At 37.5% G+C, this 26,851-nt stretch overlaps 1 protein-coding gene across 2 annotated transcripts; it reads left to right on the plus strand.

Annotated features, from left to right (window-relative positions):
• The first annotated feature begins 5,491 nt into the window (after positions 1-5,491).
• Positions 5,492-26,561, plus strand: LOC149847639 (splicing factor U2af large subunit B-like). 2 transcript variants are annotated; one of them, XM_090016207.1, is made up of 13 exons: positions 5,492-5,805; positions 6,745-6,914; positions 7,287-7,400; positions 18,127-18,194; positions 18,823-18,893; positions 18,971-19,015; positions 19,098-19,157; positions 19,359-19,419; positions 19,535-19,668; positions 24,716-25,162; positions 25,660-25,795; positions 25,964-26,031; positions 26,229-26,561. In XM_090016207.1, exons 1-13 carry the CDS (start codon positions 5,686-5,688, stop codon positions 26,364-26,366), a joined length of 1,632 nt encoding a protein of 543 aa, XP_089872333.1. In that variant the 5' UTR covers positions 5,492-5,685; the 3' UTR covers positions 26,367-26,561. The 2 variants fall into 2 exon arrangements, with proteins under 2 accessions (XP_089872333.1, XP_089872969.1); XM_090016843.1 differs by having other exon boundaries at positions 19,535-19,647.
• Positions 26,562-26,851: the final 290 nt, after the last annotated feature.

Below are 26,851 nucleotides of genomic sequence, written 5' to 3' on the forward strand. Positions count from 1 at the left end.
GTCCCGATCCAACTAGGACTCTAAAATTTTGAGAAATCCAGATGAAAGAAGTAATCTGAAAGTGACAACACCTAAATGGGTCTCATCCGAGAATTGTGATCAGTTAAAATTGAGTTTAAAATAAATCCAGATCATTTTCTAAGGAAAATATTATGAAATATAAGATCTTGAGGGTTAACAAAAGGCAAATATTGATCTAAAAACCAAGGTTTTTGAAAGAAAAGTTTTAAAATCGAATCTGGATTAAAAGATTTTGAAAGACTAGAGTGTTGGATCTCGAAAATGAGATGCAATGCCATGCAATACAATGAAATGATATGAAATGGCATGCAATGATGTAAAATGATATGAAATGAGATACAAAAAGGTAAACCCTGGATCAGGGATTTGAAGTCCCGGACCCCTGGCGAAGATAAAGAATTGGACACTTCTGTTCGAAGGCAAAAATTGATGATTAAAATCAAGCCAAAATGGAGATTGAATTTTAAAATATTTGAATTTGGGGCAAATTTTGGGCTCTGGATGGCTTTGACTAGGGTGTTGACCAGCTAGTTTTTTTAATGATTTAGATAGTGGATCCCAGTGGCAAGGGGAAAGGGTTTGTGAACGAAGGTGGAAAATTTGAGGTGTTTACAGCAATAAAGAAGTCATGCAATTCCTTCTTGAGGTCCACCCATTAGTTTAGAACAGGACACCCACGCTCATTATTGCCTTTGCATCGTCTTCACCAAAGCATAACATCATCAGTAAGGTACATGGTTGCAATATGCAACGAATTTGCACCTTTTGTTGTACCTACAATCTCGAGGTATTGATCTATCAAGTAAATAAAGTTCTTGCAATCTCTTGAGTTTTGAGTGCCTTTATACTTTGCAGGCTCAAGCAACTTAATACGCGACCCCATATGTCCCAATGTTTCACCAGCTGAGGCATTCCAACTGATTATTATTCTGTTAGACAATATCCAATTCAGTAGGTAAGATATTGAACCTTTCAAGTAGATCATCGAACTTGGTATTAAGACTCCCAATAGAGTTTTCATATCTAGTGGCAAGATCTTTTACAAAATCTTTCATTCCCTCTATTGCATTCTGTATCTATTGATCAAACACCCCAAAAGCAATATTAGTATTATTAACCAACCTTTTCATGTTGGTCAGAGTCTCTGTCAACTCGGCGATGTCGCACACAAGGCCTATCATATGGTCAGCAACCATGAGCTTGTCTTCGGAAGGAACCTGACTACTTAGAGGAATATCCTTATGCTTCTTCGGAGGCATTCTCAATGAAGAATCTTGATTCTTTGCCCCAAACTTCAACAAGGTTCTAATACCAACTTGTCACGGGCTAAAAACGAAGGCCCCCAAGACGTGTCCCAGTGTACCGCAATAACCTTTCATGCACATAGCAAAAATTGAGCTAAATGTCACTTGTCAAGTGCGTAGACACAATAGCACAAGTACACGCGAACACAATCATATAAAGGAAGCAGAGAGGCAATAGTGGATAGAAGAAGGTAAGAGAGCAAAGACTTCTATTAGCAAGTTAACGAGTTTAAAAAAAAACACGAAATCACCTTGTACCCAAAAAATTTTAAGCCAAAGGCTATTATATGCACAACAAGAAAGCAAAAAAAGTAACTATATCAAGCAACAAAAGCAAAAAACTTAGTGGTCCATAACACTAGTAGTGATTTTCAATATCCACCGCACATTCATGTACCACAAAAACCCCTGGTGGGATGAAAATGCAATTGAGATGAGCCTAAAATGACTCCCCATATTGTGCTTCGTACCACCACAATGAGGGTGAATATTGAAAAAAACACCATTGGTGGTGATTTTCAATTATCACTTGATCTCAACCCATATAGTCGGGCTCATAATTACTTATACTTATATTAAACTTTTGCATAAAAAAATAATAAACAAAGCACATCATATATAAATTAATTGCAGTAATAACGTTCCGAGCGTGTCCACTAAGTAGGGATGACAGTGGATCGAGGCGGGGGACAAGGTCTCCACCCCCGCCCCGTCTCTAAAATGTTACCTTCATCCCCGGTCTACCCATGTGGCGGGGGAGACTTTGGACCTCCACCCCTGTCCCGTCTCAAAATACTAATCCCCGTCCCCACCCCCGCCTCGTCCCCGCCCCTGCCTCGTCCCCCATCCCCGCCCCATCTCCGCCCGTCCTCGGCCCTGTCCCCATCCCCTACTTCTGCAAGTCATCTAATAAGTTGGTCACAAGTCATCTAATAAGTTTTCTAGAGTCGGGAGAGGAGGATGTTGAGGAAGAGGATTCTCGGTGTTGCTTGGTCAGGGCAATGGGTGGCGGGTGTTGTTGGCGATATATGAAACAGAGAGTCAAAACTTTGAAGATGGAGGTCATGAATTTGAAGAAAAAAATGATGTTGGTAGTTTGAATTTTGAAGGAAAAAGGAAGATGCAGACCAAGAATTTGAAGAAAAAAGATGAATCACGAACAACATATAAGTTAAACTGATAAAAAAAATGAGAATTCTTATTAAAAGGGGACAAAATCTCTTCCAATAGTTCAGAGCCTTTTAGAATATACTCATTCTCATTTGTGGGGTAGATCAAATCGTCTTCACAGAGATCGTGCCAGACGAACCCGTTCTTATAGCCTCTGTTTTTTCACAAAAACAAGAGAAAGATTCACAAAACCCATCTTTCCAATGCAATATTTAAGGAAGAAAAAAAAGAGACAAAAATACCTAATTAGCATTGCTAGCCACATAATCAAAGAAAACAGAGGTGTCTGAGAATAGCATTAAGTGGGTATGAGAATTTTACATTTAAAAGATAAAAGAATGGAGAAAGAAATGGTGCCAACCAAAGAAATCCCAGTTCCGTGTGTTCATTTTCATACCTTTTGCAGGACCACAAGTATAATGCAGGCATGCCCTTCCCTCTTAGAACATTCAGACGGTCTACAAAATCTAAAACAAGATAACCACTAGTAAGAATCAAGAATCTTGAAAGAAAAAAAAAGTAAAAACATAGAAACCCATCGTGGGAGTTCCTGTTTGGGGACTCGATTCCGTTCATGGTCACCTTTAAGGAAGTGGGAGGAGGAAAGGGGAACCTCGATGAAGTGCGGGTGTTCGAGATGCCGGTTCATGCAGAGGTAGTAGAATGCAGATGGGGAAGGGAAATAGGCGACGACGACGGCTCCGACTGATAAAATAGGGTTAGGGTTAGTAAGAGAAGATAAAATATGAAGGGGCGGGGGCGAGGATGGGGCAGGGCGGGGCGGGGGAAAGTGTCAGTCCATCCCCACCTCCATCCCTGCACGGGGATGAATTTTAACATTCATCCCTGCCTCCATCCCCGTTTCATGCCTTCCATCCCCAGTCCAAACGGGGCGAGACTGGGCGGGCCCCACTTTCCCCCGGTCCACTGCCATCCCTACCACTAAGGGAGATATATCAGACTTGAAACTGAGATGCAACAATGAGAAAGAGAGCTGCCGTGATATAGAAAACAATAAACTAGTAAAATGAAAAATAAAAACTAAATAGTTATTTAAGTGGAAGGTAAAATATGTATGTAAAGTAAATATATAAAATAGAAATAAAATAGTTAAAGTAATTATGCAATTATGAAATGTAAAATGTTAAATAACATAGGGTAAAACAACGTTATAGATAAAATAGTTATACAATTGTAATGACAACTCTCTTGACCATTAAGAGAGAGAGATCTAAAGATGAGAAGCAAAATCTTATTAATATATGTAAGGTAATTATCTAGAACAATTAAGCAATACCAACTGTAACCCTCCAAACACACCATATATTGAGAGAGATAAAAAAGAATGAGAGTAATCATCTAAAACAATTAAGCAATTTTAACTGTAACTCTCCAAATGAGAAAGAGAGAGATGCAATGTAAATAACACATTATTTTCAAATACACGGGCCCAACAAAAATAAAATTACATATGTAATATAAAAACAATGTAAAGAATCAAATTCTTGGCATGGACCAATGAATACTTTGTTTATGATATTATATATATATATATATATATATATAAACATTTGTACCCTCGTGGGTAAGGAACCCCTAGTTAGAACTCGTAGAGGAGGATTGTTTTGACCAAATCTGACATCATCGATGTGTTTTAGTCAAAATAGTAGGAATCAACTCATCGATTATAGTTTTTGAACATAAAAACAGGTTGTTTTTGAAGTTTGAAAATCTAGTACATTGTAGTTGGTTGATTTTTCAACCCTAGTAAAACCAGACAGTCGAGTAAACATGAACCAAATGTTAGTTTATATATATGTGAAAAACACTAAAAAAATAATAACATTTTTTTTACTAAGGTCCTTGCCTGCAAGGATAGCAAATATTGCTCATATATATATATATATATATATATATATATATATATATATATATATATATATATATATATATATATATATATATATACACACGAAAACCTGTGTCATCAAATGGGTTTTAGTCAAAGGGTCGAGCGTGCATTGCACGCTAAAAAAAATTGATTTTTTGACATTTAGCACAGTCTTAGACTGCTGCTAAATGTGCTAAAAGTGCACATACAAGATCAGCCGTGCATGTTGGTTTGCCGTAACATCAAACACTTTACATGTTCGATGTTCCATGTTACTCTCTCTCTCTCTCTCTCTATATATATATATATATATATATATATATATATATAGAGAGAGAGAGAGAGAGAGAGAGATATGAGAACATGTTAAATAAAACATGCTATTGAATTTTGTATTTTTTTTGCAATTCTAACCCCATAGATGTGTTTAACATGATTGATTTACTTAAAATTGACACTTGGATTATACATTTTGGATGAAAAAATGCTATTTAGAGCTTTAAAAATTTATGAAAATTGCAGGCAGTTGGGTTCATATCTGTATCTGTATGGTCAATTTTTTGAAAAAACACGAAAATCCAGTAGCATTAGCACCATGACGGTTTAGTAGTTTCCATTTCTCTCTCTTTATATAAATGCAAAATCCAGGAGAAACTGGTAGTTGCTTGATCCATAGCAGCCTAAAGAAAACGCACACACTGACCATCCATTATACGTGTGATAGACTGTCAGCACACAAAAACAACGCAAAAAAAAAAGGGTTTAATAGGTCGACGGAGATGCACCCGATATTAACTAAAACCTTTTTAGCTGCGTTTTGAAGCACCATTAAAAATATTTGTTTGCGCTTTTTACAGTTTATGCGCGTTGACCGCCCATCAGAAGCAAGCTCGATAGACAGTCAGTGCGTGCGTTTTTGTTTAGGCTCGTATGGATGAAGCAGCTACCTATTACTCTCTCTCTCTCTCTATATATTACCTCTTTTTCCAATATAAGATTTTTCTTGCTGGGATCCGCACTCCGCAGCAAGGCGGGCAGGTTTGGATTCTGATCGGATAAACATCAGATTGGGTTCAAGCCCAGCTCATCACGACCTATAAATTCCGCCCTGCCCGCCGTTCGAGTCGGCATCTTCGTTGCTTGCGGTCCGAGTAAAAGAATCCTACCCGTCGTTGCTTCATCTGGTTCCTCCTAGCATCTCCCAAGCCCTAACCCCCCCACCTTTCTTCTTCCTCACGGATCAAACCCTAACCCTAACCCTAACCCTAACCCCAGCCCTAGCAGAGAAAGCGAAGCGATATGCCTGATTACGATCGGAGATACCAGGGGAACGGCGATGGGTGCAACGACTACTCATCTTCTCCACGCAAAGGTGGAGGAGGGGGAGGTTACAATGATTACGGAGATCACAGAAGCCAGGTATCTCTCTTCCTTTTCCTGATCAATGTCGTCGATCGTTGGTTGGTCTCGGTCGCTTCAAGAGAGCATGTGAACTATTCTGGTTGCTCCTCTATCCAGGCGTTTCTTGAGAATTTTCTGGAGTATATCAAAACCCTAACATTTAGTGCACAAAGAAATTATTACGATGAAACCCATCTTTCTTTATCTATGAGAAAGTTTGATTCGTTTTATTCGCTTGTTTGTCTTATTACTCTTATTCCCCCTTTGGAACATGCGAACTTGGAGTTAGGGTTTTTGTGATTTCCGAAGGAAGTATCAATTCGAACTCTTTCTGTCTTCATCCCTACAATGTGCTGTATAGCGCAGTTTTGTTATTTCTGAACGGTGTAACGATGGGCGGATCGCTATTCCTTGCCCTTTTCATCTGTTTTTATATTAGATTTAGTTTTTTCATATATGTTTTTAGCTTAGATTTCAATTTTTGAGTTGTTTCGAGAAAAAAATCAAGCTACCGTTCTTTTTTCTATTTACAATAAACCGTAGTTACTTGGCTTTTGACTGGTGATATAATTATCAAGAGTGGCCTTCATAGCTTTCTCCTATTTCGTGGGGTGCTATGTTATTTATGGGCGCCGTAAAAGAAAAATCTATGTGTGGTCATACTCTCTCAGATGTTTCACATGTTAAATGGACACACTTATCAAAATTGACTTAGTTAATTCCTATTATCGATGGTTGATACTGGAAAAGTTCTTCCTTAGTGAGTTTTAACTGTCTAATGCTCTCATATGCTTGATTGCTAGACATCATTTTCAAGCACATGTCAAATGGTCTGGGTGTTTCCGATCTGCATCCACCATTTATGTTTCGTGAAGTTGGTTTCCCTCCTTTTTTTGTCAACTGCATGGTTTGTTATTTTCTGAAGCCTTTTCGAATGACATGCTTTGTTCATTGCAGTCTGCCTCTCGTGAATACGACCGAGATTATGTGAAAAGTAGAGACAGGGAGCGGGAGAGAGAGAGGGTCAGGGATCGTGATAGACACCATCGAGACCACAGTGAGAGGAGAGAAAGAGACCGTGATAGGGGTGATGATTATGATTATCACAGAAGCCGTGCCTCTGATAGGTGATGCGATTGGAATTATGACTGCATTTAATTTACATCACATTATTGACTACTTTGTGTTTATGACTTCAATTGAAATGTTACTATGGGCAGCAAAGCTCCAAGCATATCACCTGCGTATTATGTCATTATAAATATCTTGTACTATGTTATTTACTATCCGTTTTTAAAGTTGGTTGTCCGTTATTATATAGGATTTTAACAAAATGAAATCTGTAAGTTATTGTTATGCTGATGCGATGCACTGGGAAGAATGATGGATTTCAAAGATGGGATGTAGGAATGTCAATGATAATTGAATGAGCATCAATCTGTCTTTCCATTGTTCTTTTTGGGGTTTATTAACGTCAATGTTTGTGAATGTGAATACAGGCACAGAGGTTATGATCGTGATAGAGAAGGACATCGTAGGCATAGATCTAGATCTCCTTCTAAGAGTAAATCAGAGCATAGATCAAGGTCCCGTTCACGCTCAGGTTCAAAGAGGTAATTGCTATTTGCTAGGGTAGCAGCTTGTGTTTCTATAATGTTTGCTGAAATTGCTTCTATGGATACTTACAGAAACTTCACAGTTTTTTTTTGAGTTAGAGTGGTTGTTTTCTTAAAATTGATGGTTGTTGGATTGCATGCAGATTAATGAGATTAACTTTTGTTTCCATGCTTGAGCATCTTATGTGCAATAGTACTTAGTAAGCAAAATTCAGAGGAAGATTTACTCTATGCCTTGAAAGGGAAAATTAGTATAAAACTATAAATGATTAAACGTGGATCTTTTTTGTGCCCTACATCCTTTATCAAAATTTTAGAGTTTGTATGAGTATCCGTGTGAATAACATCCACACAGTGTTGTTAAAAACTCGCCTCGCCTCAAGGCGAGGCCCTTTGTGCCTTGAGGTGCATGTAAAAAGCACGAAAGCCCTAAGGTGCACACCTCACTGAAATGGGTGTCAAAGCCCCTGTTTGACCAAGAAATTGGGGTCGAGAGGCCCGACCCTAATTAGGGTTGGACCTCTCGCCTCTTCCTCTCTCTCTCGCCTCTCGACTCTCCCTCTCTTTGCATCTCGTCTTTCCCTCTCTCTTCATTTCGACTCTCCCTCTTCTATCTTGCCTCTCTCCTCTCCTCTCTTTGCATCTTGACTCTCCATCTCTCTCTGCATGTTGACTCTCCCTCTCGTTGCATCTCGACTCTCCCTCTCCTCTCTCTTGCCTCTCGACCCCCTCTTCATCTCATCTCTCCCTCTCTTTTCATCTCGTCTCTCCTTCTATCTTGCCTCTCGCCTCTCCCTCTCTTTTCATCTCGTCTCTCCTTCTCTCTCACTTCTCGACTCTCCCTCTCTCTGCATCTCGTCTCTTCCTCTTTCTCTGCATCTCGACTCTCCCTCTTCTCTCTTGCATCTCGCCTCTCCCTCTCTCGGGTGTCTCGTCTCTTAAGAAGAAGAAGAAGACTGTATAATACCTACTTATCTCTGTTGATAGTTACAATTAGCCAATTTTTTTATTTGAATGTTCATATTTTATTTCTTAAATACTTGCATAGATTAAGTTGTTGCATTAATGTTGCTTTTATATATTTAGCTTATGTTTTTCGGTATTTATTTTAGATTTTCCATTTCTTATTGGTTGTTACTTCATCAATAAAGCATTTCTTTTATTTATTTGTATTTGTAGATAGTTTTAAAAGGGTTTTAAGTTTTTTTTTTAAAATTTGAGGCTTACGCCTTACGCCCCTCACTTCAGTTTTTGGTGAAGCGCTACACTATGCCTCAACGCTTTTCACAACATTGCATCCCCATAATGCACATGTTGAAAAATTGTCTGCCATATGTCATCTATATATCACTTAGTGAATACATGAATCAAACCATTTGTTTTCATACATACACATATTACATACATATGTACCACATCATACATGCATACTGTTGCCCGCCTGGCCTGTCCTGGACATGTTTAGGTTAGGCCTGTTGGGTTTTGGGAGTAACCAATACCCAAGATGGCCTGAACTATTTATTGATGGGCTGGGTTTTGGCTTTTGCTTCTTAGGGCCTGAGTCTCAAAGATAACCCATGTCCCACTGAACCAACGGGGTATGCAGTTTGGGCTGGGTCTTAACAGGATAATTACAGTTATGGGAAACTGACTAAATATAAAGTTGTCAACAACAATTGAGAATAAGCAAACCAACAAAGACTTATATTTTATAGCAATTGGGAAGCAAGAAAATATAATTAACATTTTCTAATGCAAGAAAGTGAAAACAAGATTAAATGAAACCAAAGTTAACAAACACTCCAAAAAACTTTTCCCACCCTTCTTATCTTCATTACTTTTGCAATTCCAGTGAGTTCAAATTCATTGACCCATATCAATTTCAGAACTACCAACATCAACCAAACCACCATTAATTCCAGGAAAAAACACCTCTATATTTTGGATGACAAAACCAAAAGTGATAAGAAAATGACCACCAAGAACCACTCTTCTACCATTTTCCCTTCCTCCCCCAAACACAACCAACATGAAATTTCTCAATTCTCATAGGCCCTAAAACCCATTGTCGACACTACAACCATTGTTCCCTTCTCAAACAACGCAAAAAACTGAACACTTAGATGATGTTATTTAACTAAGGCCCATTGGGTCAGCCTGGTACCCTGTAGTCTGACCTATGTTCAACCCATCATTGAATGGGCTGGGTTTCGTCTAGTACCTAAAGCTTCATGGCCTAAAACCCTAATGCAAACCCAAGCTAAGGTGGGCTGGAGCTGTTTGGCTTGTCGGACCTCCAGAATCATTGCTCAGCCTTAGTTGTATCCGTAGTCACCTATATATCGTTCAAGGCGCCGAAGATTTTTCTCAGATTTTCAATAGTTGTTTTTTTTTTCTGGAAAATCTTGGGAAAATTCTGGGAGTTATAAACATATAAAAAACAATAAGAAATATAAGAAAATAATAGTTATTCTTTGGAAAATATATGGAAATAACTTTGAAAAGTTTTTAAAATCTAAAAAAAGAAGCAAAAAAATGCAAAAGTTGGTCTTAAAATATAGAAAAGTAAGATTTTTCCAAAAAAATTGCAAAATTATAGTGATATATCATGGTATTATTGCGATATTTTTATTTCTGGCAATACTTTGAAAATATCATGATATTTTGCCAATATTATTGGCTGACCAGAATTTGCTGATAATATTGCACTATTTTCAAAATATTGGCGATATCAGTGAAACTGGTTGCATCCATTATAACCATTGAATGTGCATTAAACAACATTGGGGTATTCCTGTCCTAAAGGTTTACGAAGAATCTGAATTCCATCGGCATCCTGGCTGGTTTTTGTTGCATCCGAGGTTGAACCACTGCTTGGTTTTAACATTATCTGAACAAAAAACAAACAAATTTTAGTACGTTTTACATGTTTAACAGAAGGCAAATTTCCTCGTCTATAAGAAAACATATGGGTGCACAAAATTGAAAAAAACTGACCACATTTGGCTGTATGGGTGTTGGTACTGGTGGTTGGTGTGGCCTGATCTGGTCCTTCTGGAATCTGTCGGAATAGCAGGTTTAATTTTGTTATGCTACTACAAGAAATATCAGAAAACTGTAATATATCATAATACCCTCGGCTCACGTAAAAGTTACTAGAAAGCCCTGGTGTGGATGGATCATTCATGATAGTGTGGATGGTGTTTGACACATTTTCTGATCATTCTATACAAAGTTTAGATGCGAGGAATGTTCTACTTATTGTAGGTTGGAATAGTTACTTCTTGGACAAAACTTGGAGTTTATTTGGATCTTCATCACAAAGTGTTATTGTTGCCTTTTGTTCTGACTTCCTAGGTAGGCAGTTGATGGGTTGCAGAAAATAGTGTTCATCATTGCACTTGTTGTGGGTATGTGGTGTTTGTTGAGCCTTGGCTGACAGGATAAGAATAAGAATGGTAGAAGGGTTTATTCATATTGGAATCTTGTATATCATCTTTTTGTTGTGTACACTGTACAGGTTTTTTTTGTCTTTTACCCCACAAACAGTTTAACCTATCTGCTTTGTCTCAAGGGTAACTATATACATAACTAGGGATCAACTGAATGAGTAGATTCTTCTTTCTCTGCCTTAATACTTTTGCAAGTTTCCTTCTAACTCTTCAATGTCTCCCTCTTCTTTACCCTTTCTCTCTACACTTCTTCATTTCAAATTTGCTCACACACATATGTTAAGATATTGTACCTTGTCAATATATTTTTATATATAATATATGTAATGTATATATACATTATATATATTCATTTATAATTGTAATAGGTAAGACTCTCTAGTGGTATTTTAGTCTTTTTACCGTGTAATAGAATCTGCCCATTAGGGACAGAACTGTCTTTTTTTGTAATAAATGCAATAGTCAGGGGCTTTTTACTCATTGACTAATAGAGTCGTTGAGGCCTCCCAACGACTAGAAGGGAGTCTCTCACTCCCATTTACTTGTATAAATATGGGATCTTTTCCCCTTATTATGTTATACATTTTGTGTGATAACACATGCAATAATATTATTATTTTTAAAGTGTTGGTTTGGCCCTTAGTGGCATTTGGTGTTTGAACCCATATTGGGTTATCTTCTTGCCTCTTGTGCATAAACCTTATTGGGTTGTGGTTTGTGAGATTGTTCTCGTTTCATTACATGGTATTAGAGCTTTGGTGAATTGACTATTGAAGACAAGTTGCTCGTGTGAACGTGACCTTGTGGATCGTGAGTTTGTGGGGTTCTTCAGAGCATTGTACCTCTCATCTTCTTTCCTCTCTCTCTTGGTCTCTTCTGTCTCTCCTTAACTCTTGTGACATCACCATGGAAGAGGACCGAGAGAACGTTGTTACCATTTCTGTGAGACTAAATGACTCCAACTATGTAATGTGCGCATCAATTGTCAAACATCAAATTTTGAGCAAAGGCTTATGGGGTTTGATGGATGAGACCGAGAAAGAGCCCAAACTCAAGCTTATAAAGATTGACAATGGTAAAAAAATGCCACTTTATGGAGACGACATGAGCAAAGCCGTTGCTGAATATGAAAAAATTGAAAGGAATGAAGGATGGGCCATGCCAAGATTATGGCATGACTCATCCATAGTGTTGATATAAAAAAATGTTCTAGGTTAGCCAAACTTGATTTTGCAAGTGATGCTTGGAAGTATCTTCAAGATATGTATTCTTTAAAGGACATCACTCATGTATGTAATCTTCAATATAAGGTTAGGACCATGACCCAAGAAGTCATGAGCATGAGAGAATATTACAATGCTCTATCTTTCTTTTGGGATGAATTAACTCTTTTAGATCCTAAATGACACTGTCCCATGAATATAGAGCTCCGTGAAAAACAAATTAATACAAAACATTTTTATCAATTTAGACCCAAATTTGAGGGTACTAAGCCTGCACTTTTGCATAGAAGAAGTGTTCTCTCCATAGTTGAAACATTAGAAGAACTAACTATGAAAGAGAATAGGTTGAAGAAACCCTCCTCTTTCAAAGATGAAGACTCGTCTATGTCATGACCCAAAAATCACATAAGAACTTACAAGACTCCTCACTTTGGAAGAAACTCAAAGGACTATGAATACAAGAAGATAATGTGTCATTTTTGCAATGAGCCGGGTCACATCATGCTCTTTTGCCTAAAAAGGAGAAGAGATGAAAAGAAAGTTCAAAAAGCGTTGGCTCAATGTCACTAGCACAACTCATGGAGGCACTACAATCGCTACTAAAAAATCAAGCATCTTCTCTCTCCAGTTGGGTCGTGTCCACATGCATTGCTCCTGATAAGACTTCTTGGTTTATTGATTTTGGTGCATCCTTCCAAATGAGTCCGTACTATCCGAATGTCATATTAAGCCAAATGATTCTTATGTTTCAACCGCCGATGGAATTTGAAAATCAAAAGTTTTGGGATTTTACCAAAACATCAAACCTTTTATGTACCAAATGTTGGAATGTTGCTAAAATTAAATTTAAATCTCCTATCCATTTCTCATAGCAAGATATCTTTTTCATCTAGTGGTTGCTTGGTGCATGATCTCCAGTCCGGTAAACCGATTGGGCAAGAGCGTAGAAGTGGAGATCTCTATTTTATGGACAATCTTGAACTCTCAAAACATGTTTTTTGTAATTTTGTGAAAAAGAGACAAAAAATTGGCATAAGATATTAGGACATCCTAGTATGTCAAAAATACATTTGTTTCCATTCCTTGCAAATTGTAATAAAATGGATTTAGCTTGTAAAGATTCTATTATTGGAAAAATGAAATCTGTACCTTTTGGATCTAGTCATGTTATATCTAAAGAACCATTTGAGTTAGTACATTTGGATCTATGTCACATGTGTGTGACACGGGTGCGGTGCAATTTCAAAAATTTTGGACACAGGGACACGACTATATATATATGTATATATATAATAATATATCCAGTGTGTGCATATGTGTCGATATTATCCTCTAAAGTTTGGCACCAGCATGAGTGTTTTTACAAACTTTGCAAATTGTACTTTTGCCCTTGCAGAAAGAGGGGTCCAGGGGCTCCCCCCGGCGCGGGTCCCGCTGCGCGGTCAGCGGGTGGGGGTCTAGGGGGGCATCGCCCCCCAGTTTTTTTTTTCTGGGGCTTTTGTTTGAGACTCATGCTATATATATATTTTAAAAAATATATAAAAAAATCATTTTTTTTGTTTTTTTGCCCTAAAAATGGACATTTGGACTCGATCAACATTGACCGAGTCCAAAACGAGGACGGACTCGGCCTCGATTCATTGACCGAGTCTGACTCGTCGTTGACCGAGTCCGGGCCGTGTCCTAAGCCACACCCGTGTTGGGGCGTGTCGACTCGGGTGCGGCGCCTCCCTAGCCGAGTCCGTGTGACTTAGATTTGGATGCATGGGGACCAGCTTCAGTTCTATCTAAGGGAGGAGTATCATAATATGTTATTTTTGTGGATGATTATAGTAGACATACATGAATATATTTCCTTGAACCCAAATATGAAGTATTTGATTGTTTTAAAAAACTTCACCACTATGTTAAAAATCAATTTAAAGCAAACGTTAAGATTTTTAAATATAATTCTAGAGAAGAATTTTTGTTAAATGTTTTAAAAAATTATCTTGTCCTTCATGTAATTATTCATAAAAAATCTTGTCCTTATACTCCTCAATAAAATGGCCTAGCCAAAAGGAAACATAAGCATATTGTTGAGACCACTAGGACTCTTCTTATATCCAAAAATATTTTTAAAAGTTTTTGGGCCGAAGCCGCTCTTACGACATTTTATTTGATTAATAGAATGCCTTCAATCACTCTTGAAAATATTTTTTCTATTGAAAAATTATTTAAAACTCTTCCCGACTATAAAATATTAAAAGTTTTTTGTTGTAAATACTTTGTCTTTACTAACAAAAATGTCAAACTTTCTGCTAAAGCTATTCCTTTTGTTTTTTGGGATATGCCAAAATAAAAAAAGGTATAGATGTTATGAAATTAAAAAGGACAAACTTTATGTTTCAAGAAATGCTACTTTCCTTGAAAAGAATGTGATAAGGAGGAATCTAAGAAACATTGTGAGTATTACTTTCTTTTTGATCTTGCTAATGAGCATGGTAAAGTTGTTGACAATGATAGTATTCATGAGAATAATGATGATGACGTTCATGATGTGCATGAGAGTGGCAACGAGGACACTCATGATGCACATGAGAATGAATGTGAAAGTCTTAATGACATAGTTGAATCACATAATAAAGTGCAAACTTACACTCATCGTACCGAAGATCATCCTCCATGTGCCTTAAAAAGATATTCCCAAAATCAAGACATAGATCCATCTAGTGTTAGAAGATCCATGAGGATTTTCAAATTTCCTAGTAGATTTGTGTTCTTACTCCTTTAAACTCAAGTATAGAGCTTGTTTTATAGCCATTCACTCATATGTAGAACCGTCTTATTATAATATTAAGAATCATAAAAAATGGATTAGGGTCACGAAGAATGAGTTAGAAGTTCTAGAAAAGGCAAAAACTTGAAAAATTCAAACATTACTTAAAAAGAAAAAAACATAGAATGTAGATGGGTTTACAAAATTAAAATCAAAAGTGATGAGAAATTAGGGTGATATAAAGTTAGACTTGTAGTTAAAGGGTATAGTCAAGAGTACAAAATAGACTACTAAGAAACATTTGCTCCGGTTGCTCCAACAACTATTGCTAGAACTCTCGTTACTATAGAATCAATTGGAAAATGAGCCTTGTATGACCTAAAGCAAGCATTTAAGGCTTGGTATGATTGATTCATTGATTCAACTAGGTATTAAATCTTGTTACACTGAGACACCATTGTTTGTTAAGTCTTAATGCTTGTATAATAATCTTGCTTTTCTACGTAAATGACATGATTATCACAAGAAGTGATAAACAGAGAGTTAGTCATATCAAAGATTTTGTTAAAGCTAATTTTGATATGATAGATCATGGCTTTTTACATTATTTTCTTGGTATTGAAGTTGCATATTTACCTTGTGGCTATTTTTTATCACAGACTAAGTACGCAACCGAGATAATAGAACGATCAGGGCTTTCTGATGAAAAACGAGTTGATATTGCACATCATCAATGCCAAGATGAAGAAGAATGATGAAGAATCTCTCTGGAGGACCCAACTCTATTCAGACAAATGATTGAAGCTTTAACTTACCTTTCTATTACTCAACTTGATATTATTTGTGCATTTATTTTGCTAGTCAATCTCAGTATGCTCTTACTATAGTGCACATGAATGTTGTAATGAGGATTATTAGATATATTAGAAATACTATTAGTTATGATTTATTTTTGTCATCTTCTTCCTCGTTAGAGGTCATTGCATATTCATACTTTGATTGGGTTGGAGATGTGAATGACCAGACGCTCAACTACTTTGTAGGTGATTCTTTGATTTTGTGAAAATGCAATAAACAATAGAAGGTGTCCTTATCTTTCACAAAAGTAGAGTACCGAGTTATGAAAACTACTACTTTTGAGTTGGTGTGGTTGAGACAATTGTTAGAGGACTTGGAACTTCACACAACAGAACACTCAAGATTATCTTGTGACAACAAAAACACAATTTACATCATAGGCAATCACGCATTTCATGAGCGAACCAAGAACAGTGAAATGGATTGCCATTATGTCCGAGAAGAATTCTTGAAGAATACCATTACATTGCCATATGTACCATCTGATTATCAATTGGCGGACTTCTTCACCAAAGTGCTTCTGTCACCAAAATTTCAGCTCCTCCTTGGCAAACTCTCTGTTGTGGCACCGTGAATTTGAGTGTGTGTGTGTGTTAAGATATTGTGCTTGGTATATATATACTATATATACATTATATATACTCATTTATAATTGTAATAGGTAATACCCTTAGGGGTATTTTAGTCTTTTTATTTTGTAATAGAATCTGCCCATTAGGGGCAAAACTGTCTTTTATTTTTTTATTATTTATTTTTGTAATAAGTGTAATAGTCAAGGGCTTTTTAGTCCTTGACTAGAGTCCCCAACGACTAAAGCTCTTGACTAATAGAGTCTCCAACTATGTAACACAGAGTCTTCTAACAGGTGGTCACCGCACCCGTGTCGCACCTGCACCCATGCGGGTGCGACACTTGGACACGACTTCCTTTGTGTCAGGTGAAGTCAACCACACTAAGGTCCATTTTTGTCCAAAAGTAGATTCGGTTAACCCTAACCAAGTCTAGTTATCTCTATATTATGTATATAAATACATAAATGCATAGTAATATATATACATTATACATGTACTCATTTATAATTGTAATAGGTAATACCCTTAGGGGTATTTTAGTCTTTTTATTTTGTAATAGAATCTGCCCCTTAGGGGCAAAACTGTCTTTTATTTATTTATTATTTATTTTTGTAATAAGTGTAATAGTCAAGGGCTTTTTAGTCCTTGGCTAATAGAGTCCCCAACGACTAAAGCTCTTGACTAATAGAGTCTCCAACTATGTAACACAGAGTCTTCTAACAGGTCACTGCACCTGCACCCATGCGGGTGCGACACTTGGACACGGCTTCCTTTGTGTCAGGTGAAGTCAACCACACTAAGGTCCATTTTTGTGCAAAAGTAGATTTGGTTAACCCTAACCAAGTCCAGTTATCTCTATATTATGTATATAAATACATAAATGCATAGTTATATCTATATTATGTATATAAATACATAAATGCACACACATACACGTAGTGTTACTTAAAACTGTTAAAAATTATATATATACCCTCCCTGCACCCCCGCACCTAAGTTTTTTTAAAGTGCCGAATGACCGCACCCGCACCCGCACCTATGTGACATAGGTCCCCAATGACTAGAATGAAGTCTCTCACTGCCATATAAAAATGGGGTCTTTTCCCCTTTTTATCTTATGCATTTTGTGTGCATAACACATGCAATAATATTATTTTTTTTAAAGTGTTGGTTTGGCCCTTAGTGGCATTTGGTGTTTCAACCCATATTGGGTTATCTTCTTGCCTCTTGTGCACAGACCCTATTGTGTTGTGGTTTGTGAGATTGTTCTCATTTCATTACAACATACACTATTTTACACCAATAACACACTGCACAACATAAAAAATGTAGCTCTCAAAGTATTAAGAAAGAATAACTTAGTGATTATTCTATTTATTTACTTCCAAAGGTATGACGACTCCTTTTTTACCTATCAATCTTTATGTAAACATTCTGCTTTTAAGGCTCTGTTTGGGAGCCGGTGTTGGAGAGGGGATGAGAGGGGTGATGGGAGTGGAGATGAAAATGGGAGATGAGGCTGGAGTTGTCTACAACATCCTTCTGAGGATGTAGTTTAAAATGGCCAATCTCCACTCTCATCTCCACCCGAACACAATTCTCATCTTCCAAAACAGTGTTCCGAAACACCTGTGAGGGGTAGGTGGTATTAATTACACCCTCTTTAAATACCATCTCCACTCTTATCTCCTCCCATCCCCGGCTCCCAAACTGAGCCTAATTGCTTTTTTGATCGAGATAGATGCAAATATTGCTTATGTTTGACTGGTATACAACTACATGCTCTTGCTATCCAGTTGCTGATAATAATTCTTATTATCTAAAAATTCACTTATATTATGTGTTTATTTGTGCCTGCAGCAAACGGATAAGTGGTTTTGACATGGGTCCTCCAGATGCGGCATTGATTGCTGGTGCTGCTGTGCCAGGTCTGTATTTTCTTTTTCTGTCCATTTAGCAGTACGGTTTTCTACATTATTTTTGTTTTGCTAACAACTTCATGTTGAATTTTCATAGTGTCCTGTGGGCAAGCTAAAGTTTATTCTTTATCCATTTCATATTTACATAGGATCATAAAATATTGCTATATTGGGTGTTTTTTTCTTATGTTGTTTATTCAGTACTTTATTCTGAAACTGAGAGCCCTTTTGGTTGTTTTCTTGTTTTTGGTGGTTGTTTGTTTGTTTTGTGTCTGTATGTTGTTGTGAGAAGGCAATGTTGGGCTACTTGTCCCACTGTGGTGCCAATGGGTGAGCCGACTACTGTAGCTTTAATGTTCAAGGAGGTTCAGTGCACCGGTTTGATGGATCTTGTTCGTCTTCAACCGGCAACTATTACTTTTTTGGTAGTCTTACAAATATTTCCTTGAGTAATTAGAAATAATGTATTTCTTTTGTTTTGGATACGTTTTCTTTCTTATGAAAGGCATATCAGCTAGGACGTATCTCGTATGAGCAGATATGAAGGTGATGCACTGCGTATTGCTTGACTTTTTCATGATAAGATTCAATAATATGACCTTTTGTTTGTAAACTGTGAATTCTTGTCAACTTTCAGGGCAAGTAGCTGGAGCTCCGCAGCCCATCCCTGGGATGTTTCCGAACATGTTCCCAGTGGGAACTGGACAGGTATCTTCTATTCTTAGGCGCCCTTGCTTATATTGTGCTAATTTCGTTGTATAAAATTTTTTGGTCTGCTCTTCCAGTTTCCAGCCCTCCCAATAGTGCCTGTCCAAGCAATGACACAGCAGGTATGGACTTATCCACTTTTGCATTAATTTAATTGTACGATCACATAGATTTACAGTGACAACATCTGCTTGGTTCTGTTAGGCTACTCGTCATGCTCGCCGTGTGTATGTTGGAGGACTCTCACCTACAGCCAATGAACAGGTTATGTACTTTGCCTTTTTTGATCTTGTTATTGTTGAGGCCTTTTTAAACTCTCACTTTCCAGGGTTGCACAATCTTTTTTTTTTTTGGGGAAAGAATAGATCATTGGATGTAGCCTTTTCACTGTTCGTTCTTGTTGATTTTATTCTTCAATTGATTGTATGACTATTGGCTGATACACTTTTTTCCTCTTTTTTGCAGTCTGTAGCAATCTTTTTTAGCCAGGTTATGGCTGCTATTGGAGGGAACACTGCTGGTCCAGGTTTGCTTGATGACTTTCCATCTTTATCTGTTTCTCTAATTATTTGTTATTTATTTTTCTGGTGCTTTGATGGGAGGGGTGTTGCAATGACTTACTGTGAGTTTGGTTACTTCAGGTGATGCGGTTGTCAATGTTTACATAAACCATGAAAAGAAATTTGCGTTTGTGGAGATGAGATCTGTTGAGGAAGCCAGTAATGCGATGGCTTTAGATGGCATTATTTTTGAGGTTTTGCTTTTCTCATTTAAAGTTGGTACCTGCAATGTGACATGCTCATACACATTCATCTTTGGCTGTGTTTTACGCTAATGCTGAAACCTTTGAATCAATAATTGAAGTTTGTGAATACCTTAATGCTGAAACCTTTGAAAGTTTGAATTAATATTTGAAGTTTGTGGATGCCTTATCAAGGAAGAACAATTTAAGCTTGTTTTTTTATGTTTTTTGGTTTATCCTTCCTCTTTATTATGATTGAATGACAATAAAATGCTGTTCATTGTAACGGAGAGGATGGGGAACATTCATTTGATGCTTGCAATAAAAAGAGGAGGATAGAAATATGAAATTGCTGATGTGGTTGGCCAAGTCATCCAATTAAAGGATTGGCATGTATTTTTGCAATTAATGGGATAAGAAGGGAAATCCCACTAAGTTGATGCAAATTGTTCTTAATCCTGGTTAGCTGTTCCTTGTAAAGGTTTTGTTGTTAATTTCATATTTTATGGAGAAAGTATTTCTTTGTCGTCCTGAAAAGTGGGTGCAATGGATGCACCTATTCTTTTTTCACTCAAGAGGTGATGTTATGGGTGCATTTTATCTTTTCTTTTTTGGTTGAACATGAAGTGTTTATTTGCTATTGATGTGATAAGATAGTTTATTTTTTATATCCAAGGATTTTATAAGCAATCTGAACATCAACTTTTGGTTGGTGAAGAGGGACATTGCAGGTTCGAATCCCTGTCAATCGATAAACTTTCAAGGAAGGGAAGAGGAAGAATGAAGAAAGTACTGAGAAAAGTTCTCTCTTAATAGCCTCCTGTGTTTTCACGTTAATTTCATTAATATATCAAAGCCTTGTTAAGGGTTATTACAAAATACATAGTAGATTATTACATATTACACAGTACACATACCACCATAGGTTGGCTTCAGATATAGTATGAACTAAATAGAAAATTATCACTTAAAGGTGGTTGCCAGACTAGGAAGTGGAAGCGAGAAACGATACGCGAAGCGAGAAGCAAGAAGCAATGCATTTTAAAATATATAGGAAGCGGGAAGCGAGGAATTACAACAACAACAACAACAACAACAACTACAACTACGCCTTCATCCCAAAACAATTGGGGTCAGCGATATGAACCAAAAAAGAAAATCATTCTGGGTCTTCCAATCCTTCTCCTCCAATCATTTCTATCCAATGCCATGTCCTCGGTTAGGTTCAAAGCATTCATATCCTTTCCTATCATCTCCATCCAAGTCTTCCTAGGCCTACCCCGACCTCTTTTAACTAATATATTTTCCCATTTCTCCATCCTTCTAACTGGAGCATCATTAGGCCTTCGCCGAATATGTCCAAACCACCGTAAACGATTCTCTTTCATCTTATTTTCAATGGGTGCAACGCCTACCTTCTTACGTATCTCCTCGTTCTGAATCTTATCTTTTATTGTATTTCCACACATCCATCTAAGCATACACATCTCAACTACACTCATTTTTTGAATATCATGTCTCTTGGCAGCCCAACATTTCGTACCATATAGCAAAGCGGGCCTAATAGTTGTCCTATAAAACTTTCCCTTCAACCGCAATGACATTCTACGATCACACAACACTCCAATTGCACTTTTTCATTTCATCCACCCAACCTTTATCCTATGATTTACATCTCCATCAATTTCTCCACACTTTTGAATGATAGATCCCAAATATTTGAAACAATCATCCGCCGATATTTCTTGCTCACCAAGCTTCATTACACTCCCATGACTACTTCGTTGCTTACTAAGCCGACATTCCATATATTCTGTCTTACTCTTACTCAACTTAAAACCTCTTGCTTCCAATGTCTGTCTCCATAATTCTAACTTAGCATTAACCCCAACTCTATACTTATCAATCAAAACAATATCATCAGCAAACAACATACACCACGACACATTTTGTTGAATTGATCTCGTAAGCTCATCCATCACTATAGCAAATAGGAAAGGACTTAAATCAGATCCTTGATGTAACCCAACCGTTATAGGAAAATTGGTTGTCACCCCTCTAAACTGCGGACATTGGTTACTACTCCTTCATACATAGAGAAACACCTTTCTTCATCATTGTCCACCAGAGAACGTCCCTAGGTACTCTATCGTATGCCTTCTCCAAATCAATAAAAACCATATGCAAATCTTTGTTCTTCTCTCTATTTCTCTCAATAAGTTGTCTAAGAAGATGTATAGCTTCCATAGTTGATCTTCCAGGCATAAAACCAAATTGATTCTCCGATATCATGACAATCTTCCTCAACCTAGACTCAATCACCCTCTCCCAAAGTTTCATAGTATGACTCATGAGTTTTATACTACGATAGTTTGTGCAATCTTGTATATCACCCTTATTTTTATATAGAGGCACCAAAGTACTCTTCCTCCACTCATTAGGCATCTTATTTGTCTGCCAAATCTTGTTAAAAAGATTTGTCAACCATTCTAAACCTTTCTCTCCCAAGCATTTCCAAGCCTCGATAGGTATACCATCTGGGCCAACTGCCCTTCTTGATTTCATTTTCTTCAAAGCCTCTGCAATTTCTTTCTTTTGAATCTTGCGCATGAAGTCATCATCTCATGAAAAGGAATGGAGAAGTCTCCAAGATCCTGAGCATGACTTTCATTAAATAGCTTATCAAAATAATCTTTCCATCTCTCCTTAATCTCCTCATCTTTGACTAAAACCCTTTGCGTTTCATCTTCGATACATCTAACCGTACCCAGATCCCTCGATTTCCTATCTCTCATTTTTGCAAGCCTATAAATATCCTTCTAGCCCTCTTTGGTATCCAACTTGTCATAAACCTCCTTATATACCTTATCCCTCGCGTTTCGAACTACTTTTTTAGCTTTCTTCTTTGCTATCATATATTTCTCCAAATTCTCATTATCATGACTCTTACTTAGATTTCTATAACACTATCTTTTAACCTTAATAGCTAATTTGACATCCTCGTTCCACCATGATGTATCCTTACCTAGCGGTGCACCGCCTTTAGACTCACCCAATACCTCCTTAGCCACCTTTCTCATGCCACCCGCTATCTTATTTCACATTGATTCTGAATCATTCTCGAGACACCAATCAGCTTCCTTAACTACCTGCTCTATGAACATTCCTTGTTTAGCTCCTTTGAGTGCCCACCACTTAATTGAATGAAAATAAAAATAAAACAAATAAAAACTAAAATAAAAGTGACTAATATTAAATTTCATGATCTTTTAGTGTAAAAAATTAAATTTTTAACAAAATCTGAAAAATGATGATTACCAATTTAGCGAAAGCACATGGAAGTGAGTGAGAAGAGTCAGAGAAAACACACAAAAAGCATGAAAAGTTGAGTAAGAGAACATATAATAAGAATAAATGAAGCTTGTGAAAAGCATAGGAAATGCGTGGGGGAATCGAGGTTCTCATCAAGTTTCGGAAGCGAGGAGTATCGCGCTTCCGAAGCGAGTTTCCGGGAAGCGAGCTTCTCACTTATCTAAGAAGCTTCCGGTAACTCCGTGTGAAACCCGGTGCATATATTATAAGAATGAAGCCCCGTACATATTACAAGAACACTATATGAAATAACAGAACTGTTTGTTTGTATAGAATGACTAATGTTGCTCGTTGAATTGTGCTTGGGGATTTATACTGCAAAACTCATCTTCTAGGAAATGAAACCTGTCCATTTTGAAATTACTAAGATATCTGCCATTCTTAATCAGCTAACTTCATCTTTATTTCATATTCAATCTTGTTGTGTTCAAAATGGTATCCAATTCTGTATGCATTGATCTGTTATGAAAGACTGGATTTCCAACAAGCGCTGAAGTGCTCTTATTATTGCAAAATATAGTACAACTAAGAATTGAGTTTGGTTTGGAACTTTGAACAAAGGCACATATCAGATCACTGCCCATATTTTTAAAAAATGAACAAGAACGTTAACAGCTTTAACATTAAGAAATATTTTTAGTTGAAATGTACTTAATGTTAACAAAGTGCTGTATCAAATTGATATCTGACTTAGATATTTCATGTTGGCTAAACAGGGTAAACAGAGAAATATTCAAGAAATCAAGAACGGATGAAACTTGATGCATGTGGCTATGAAAGGAGAAAATCTCACGATAACGTGTGTCTGATAAATTTGACTCTAGGAATGAAAGAGAAAATAAGAGTCAAGAAACAAAGAGAAATGAGAGGGAAGAGAAAATGTAATATAATTAAGAAGAAAGAAAACTATAAATAAAAAAACCTGAGATTAAAGAACAAAGGTGAAAGTTGCCCAATCTCTGATACCATCAAGACAAAGGTTGAAGAAAGCATTGAGAGAGATCCTTTGTTCCGTAATGATCTCCTGTGCGGGGGTGGCATGCATAACCTTCCTTAATATATGTAACCCTTGATTATGGTTATTGCAGATTATAACATATTATAAATGGCGCTCTAGCATGCATTACCATTGTTACTGCAAAACACATGTAGATCATGACATATAATGAATGCCACCATATGGTGTGTCAAATATAAGATGGACTAATTGCAGAATTGCCACCTACAGGTGGTATGAAACCCAATACATGTTATAAGAATGAAACCTAACACATTATAGTAATAGCAGAATACAAGATCACAGAGCTATTATTCTACAGCAGGTATGTCTGACAAAATTCGCTTGTAAGTGCCGGAGCGCTAATGGGATAGCCCCTTTTACCTGTAGGTTGGTAACCATGCATCCCTCAGGTCACAGGTTCTCCATTATCAGGAAAGTGGGACAAGGTTAATAATTGTAATCATTTATTTGCGTGCATATTGTAGATTAATTTCCAGCATGTTGCTGTACTTTCTCACATCATTTTCATATCCATATCTTAGTACCATAGTTATTCATGTCGTTTTTCTTTCCCAGCTTCGAGTCTTTGCTTCATGCCATGAGTAACTGAATTCTTCGTTTAAAAATTATAGTATAAAATAATCAAGTTGATATTCATAAGGTGCTTGTTTGGCATGCTCTACCTGATTCTTTGTTTCAATTGTGTAGGGAGCACCTGTCAAAGTGAGGAGGCCCAGTGATTACAATCCTTCTTTGGCGGCAGCACTAGGTCCAAGCCAACCTAATCCCAATCTAAACTTGGCAGCTGTTGGATTAAGTCCTGGTTCTGCTGGTGGGCTAGAGGGTCCTGATCGAATCTTCGTGGGTGGGCTTCCCTATTACTTCACAGAAGCACAAATAAGGGAGTTACTTGAGTCTTTTGGACCTCTTCGTGGTTTTGATCTTGTCAAGGACCGGGAAACAGGGAATTCAAAGGGCTATGCATTCTGCGTCTATCAGGATCTAAGTGTTACAGACATTGCATGTGCTGCTCTTAATGGCATTAAGATGGGTGATAAAACTCTCACAGTCCGGCGTGCAAATCAGGGAACCACCCAGCCTAGGCCTGAGCAGGAGAGTGTGTTGTTACAGGCACAGCAGCAAGTAGCTTTGCAGGTAAGGCACGTGCATGCACGCAGACACACACACACACACACATACACACACTCCCCATCTTTGTGTATGCTTGCTCTCTCTTGAGTACATGTCCTACCATATGCTTGATCATTTCTGGTGCAACTCTAGCACCATTGAGGCTGGAACCAACAATGTTTTGCTGTCTGGCTGGGACTATACACTATTTTGGATGCCCTAACACTGGGTGGTGCTTATGCCACTGGAAGTATGACCACTTTTTTCACATTTGAGGCCTTGTTGCCTGTTGCGGTTTTACCTTTCAAGAATATATAGGGGTGTTTCCTGGGGCAGTTATTCATTATTTCCTTGGGTGAGTTAGTGGGAGTATGGAATAGTTTTCTTTATTCTTTTTTTCCAAATCTGTTTAGTTCTTCATTGGAAACTCGGAATCACTGAAAACAATTTGTGATCAGTTTCTGTGTGTGTGTGTGTTTAAATTAGTTAATTGAGTTGCGCGTTGTAACATTACCATGCAGAGGCTTGTATTTCAAGGAGGTGCTCTCCCTACCAAGGTTGTGTGCCTAACGCAAGTTGTAAGTGCGGATGAATTGAAGGATGATGAGGAATTTGAAGACATAATGGAGGACATGAGAGGAGAAGGTGGAAAATATGGTATTCATCCAACTTGTTTTAATCCCCAAATGGTGCCTCGTTTAATGTTCACATCAATGGGCGCCTTTTTTCTTGTTTTGGTTGACCTGTTTGCCTTGTTGACTGTTGTACAATAGTCTCTGGTTCTCTTGCTAATTGATTAATTTTAACAATTCTTCCATTGGGCAGGAACATTGGTAAACGTTGTCATCCCACGGCCTGGACCAGATGGGGAGCAAACTCCAGGGGTGGGAAAGGTGAGCCGTTACTTCCCTATGGTTGCACTTGAGGACATGATTTGTGGACCGTGTTCCAAATTTTCCTTTTCTAGGAAACAAGTGGATTTCAACCTTTTCTTTTTTCTCATAAATTATTTCACATGAGAATAATTTTTAGTTTAGTTGGTATTCATCGTTGTTGATAACTGGTCACATTTGCTAATTAAAAATTTCAGGTATTCTTGGAGTATGTGGACACTGATGCTGCTTCGCGAGCTCGGGCAAGCTTGAACGGAAGAAAATTTGACAGTAACATAGTGGTTGCAGTGTTCTATCCAGAGAACAAGTTTTCTGAAGGGGAATACGATGGGTAGTTTGTTTTTGGATGCATACTGATCCGAACTTTCCTTCATGGAATTGAGGAAGGTAGTGCGAATGAAACTGTAATCTCCCTACTTAGTAACTGCTGTTAGGCACTTATGTTGGTTTGGTCAGTGTTTACGTAATAGTTTCTCATCAAACTAGCTGGTGAGCCTCTCTTGTCGAATAGATTGAAAGTTTCAAACCAACTATTTTCCTCCGAGGCCTCTTGTCTAGTTAAAAGGGTTGGTTGGAGTTGTGCCACGGGTTTACACTGTTGGGAAAGCGACCAAAAATATGTCTGGCATAGCCAGCACGACTAGGTCTGTGATCTCGTCAGTGGTTTTCCCGTTCATGGAAAAAAAATCTCCATGGGAAAGAGGTGACAGGGCTCACTCATTAAATTCCAAAAAACTGATTCTTATGTAAACAGGGTCACACCTCCGATCTCTATTCTCTGTGGTCATCTCTTTCATGGTAAGCTGCTTTCCCGTGGTGG

Source organism: Nuphar pumila, chromosome 1, assembly GCF_984573655.1.
Source record: "Nuphar pumila chromosome 1, dmNupPumi1.hap1.1, whole genome shotgun sequence".
NCBI classification, from domain to species: domain Eukaryota; kingdom Viridiplantae; phylum Streptophyta; class Magnoliopsida; order Nymphaeales; family Nymphaeaceae; genus Nuphar; species Nuphar pumila.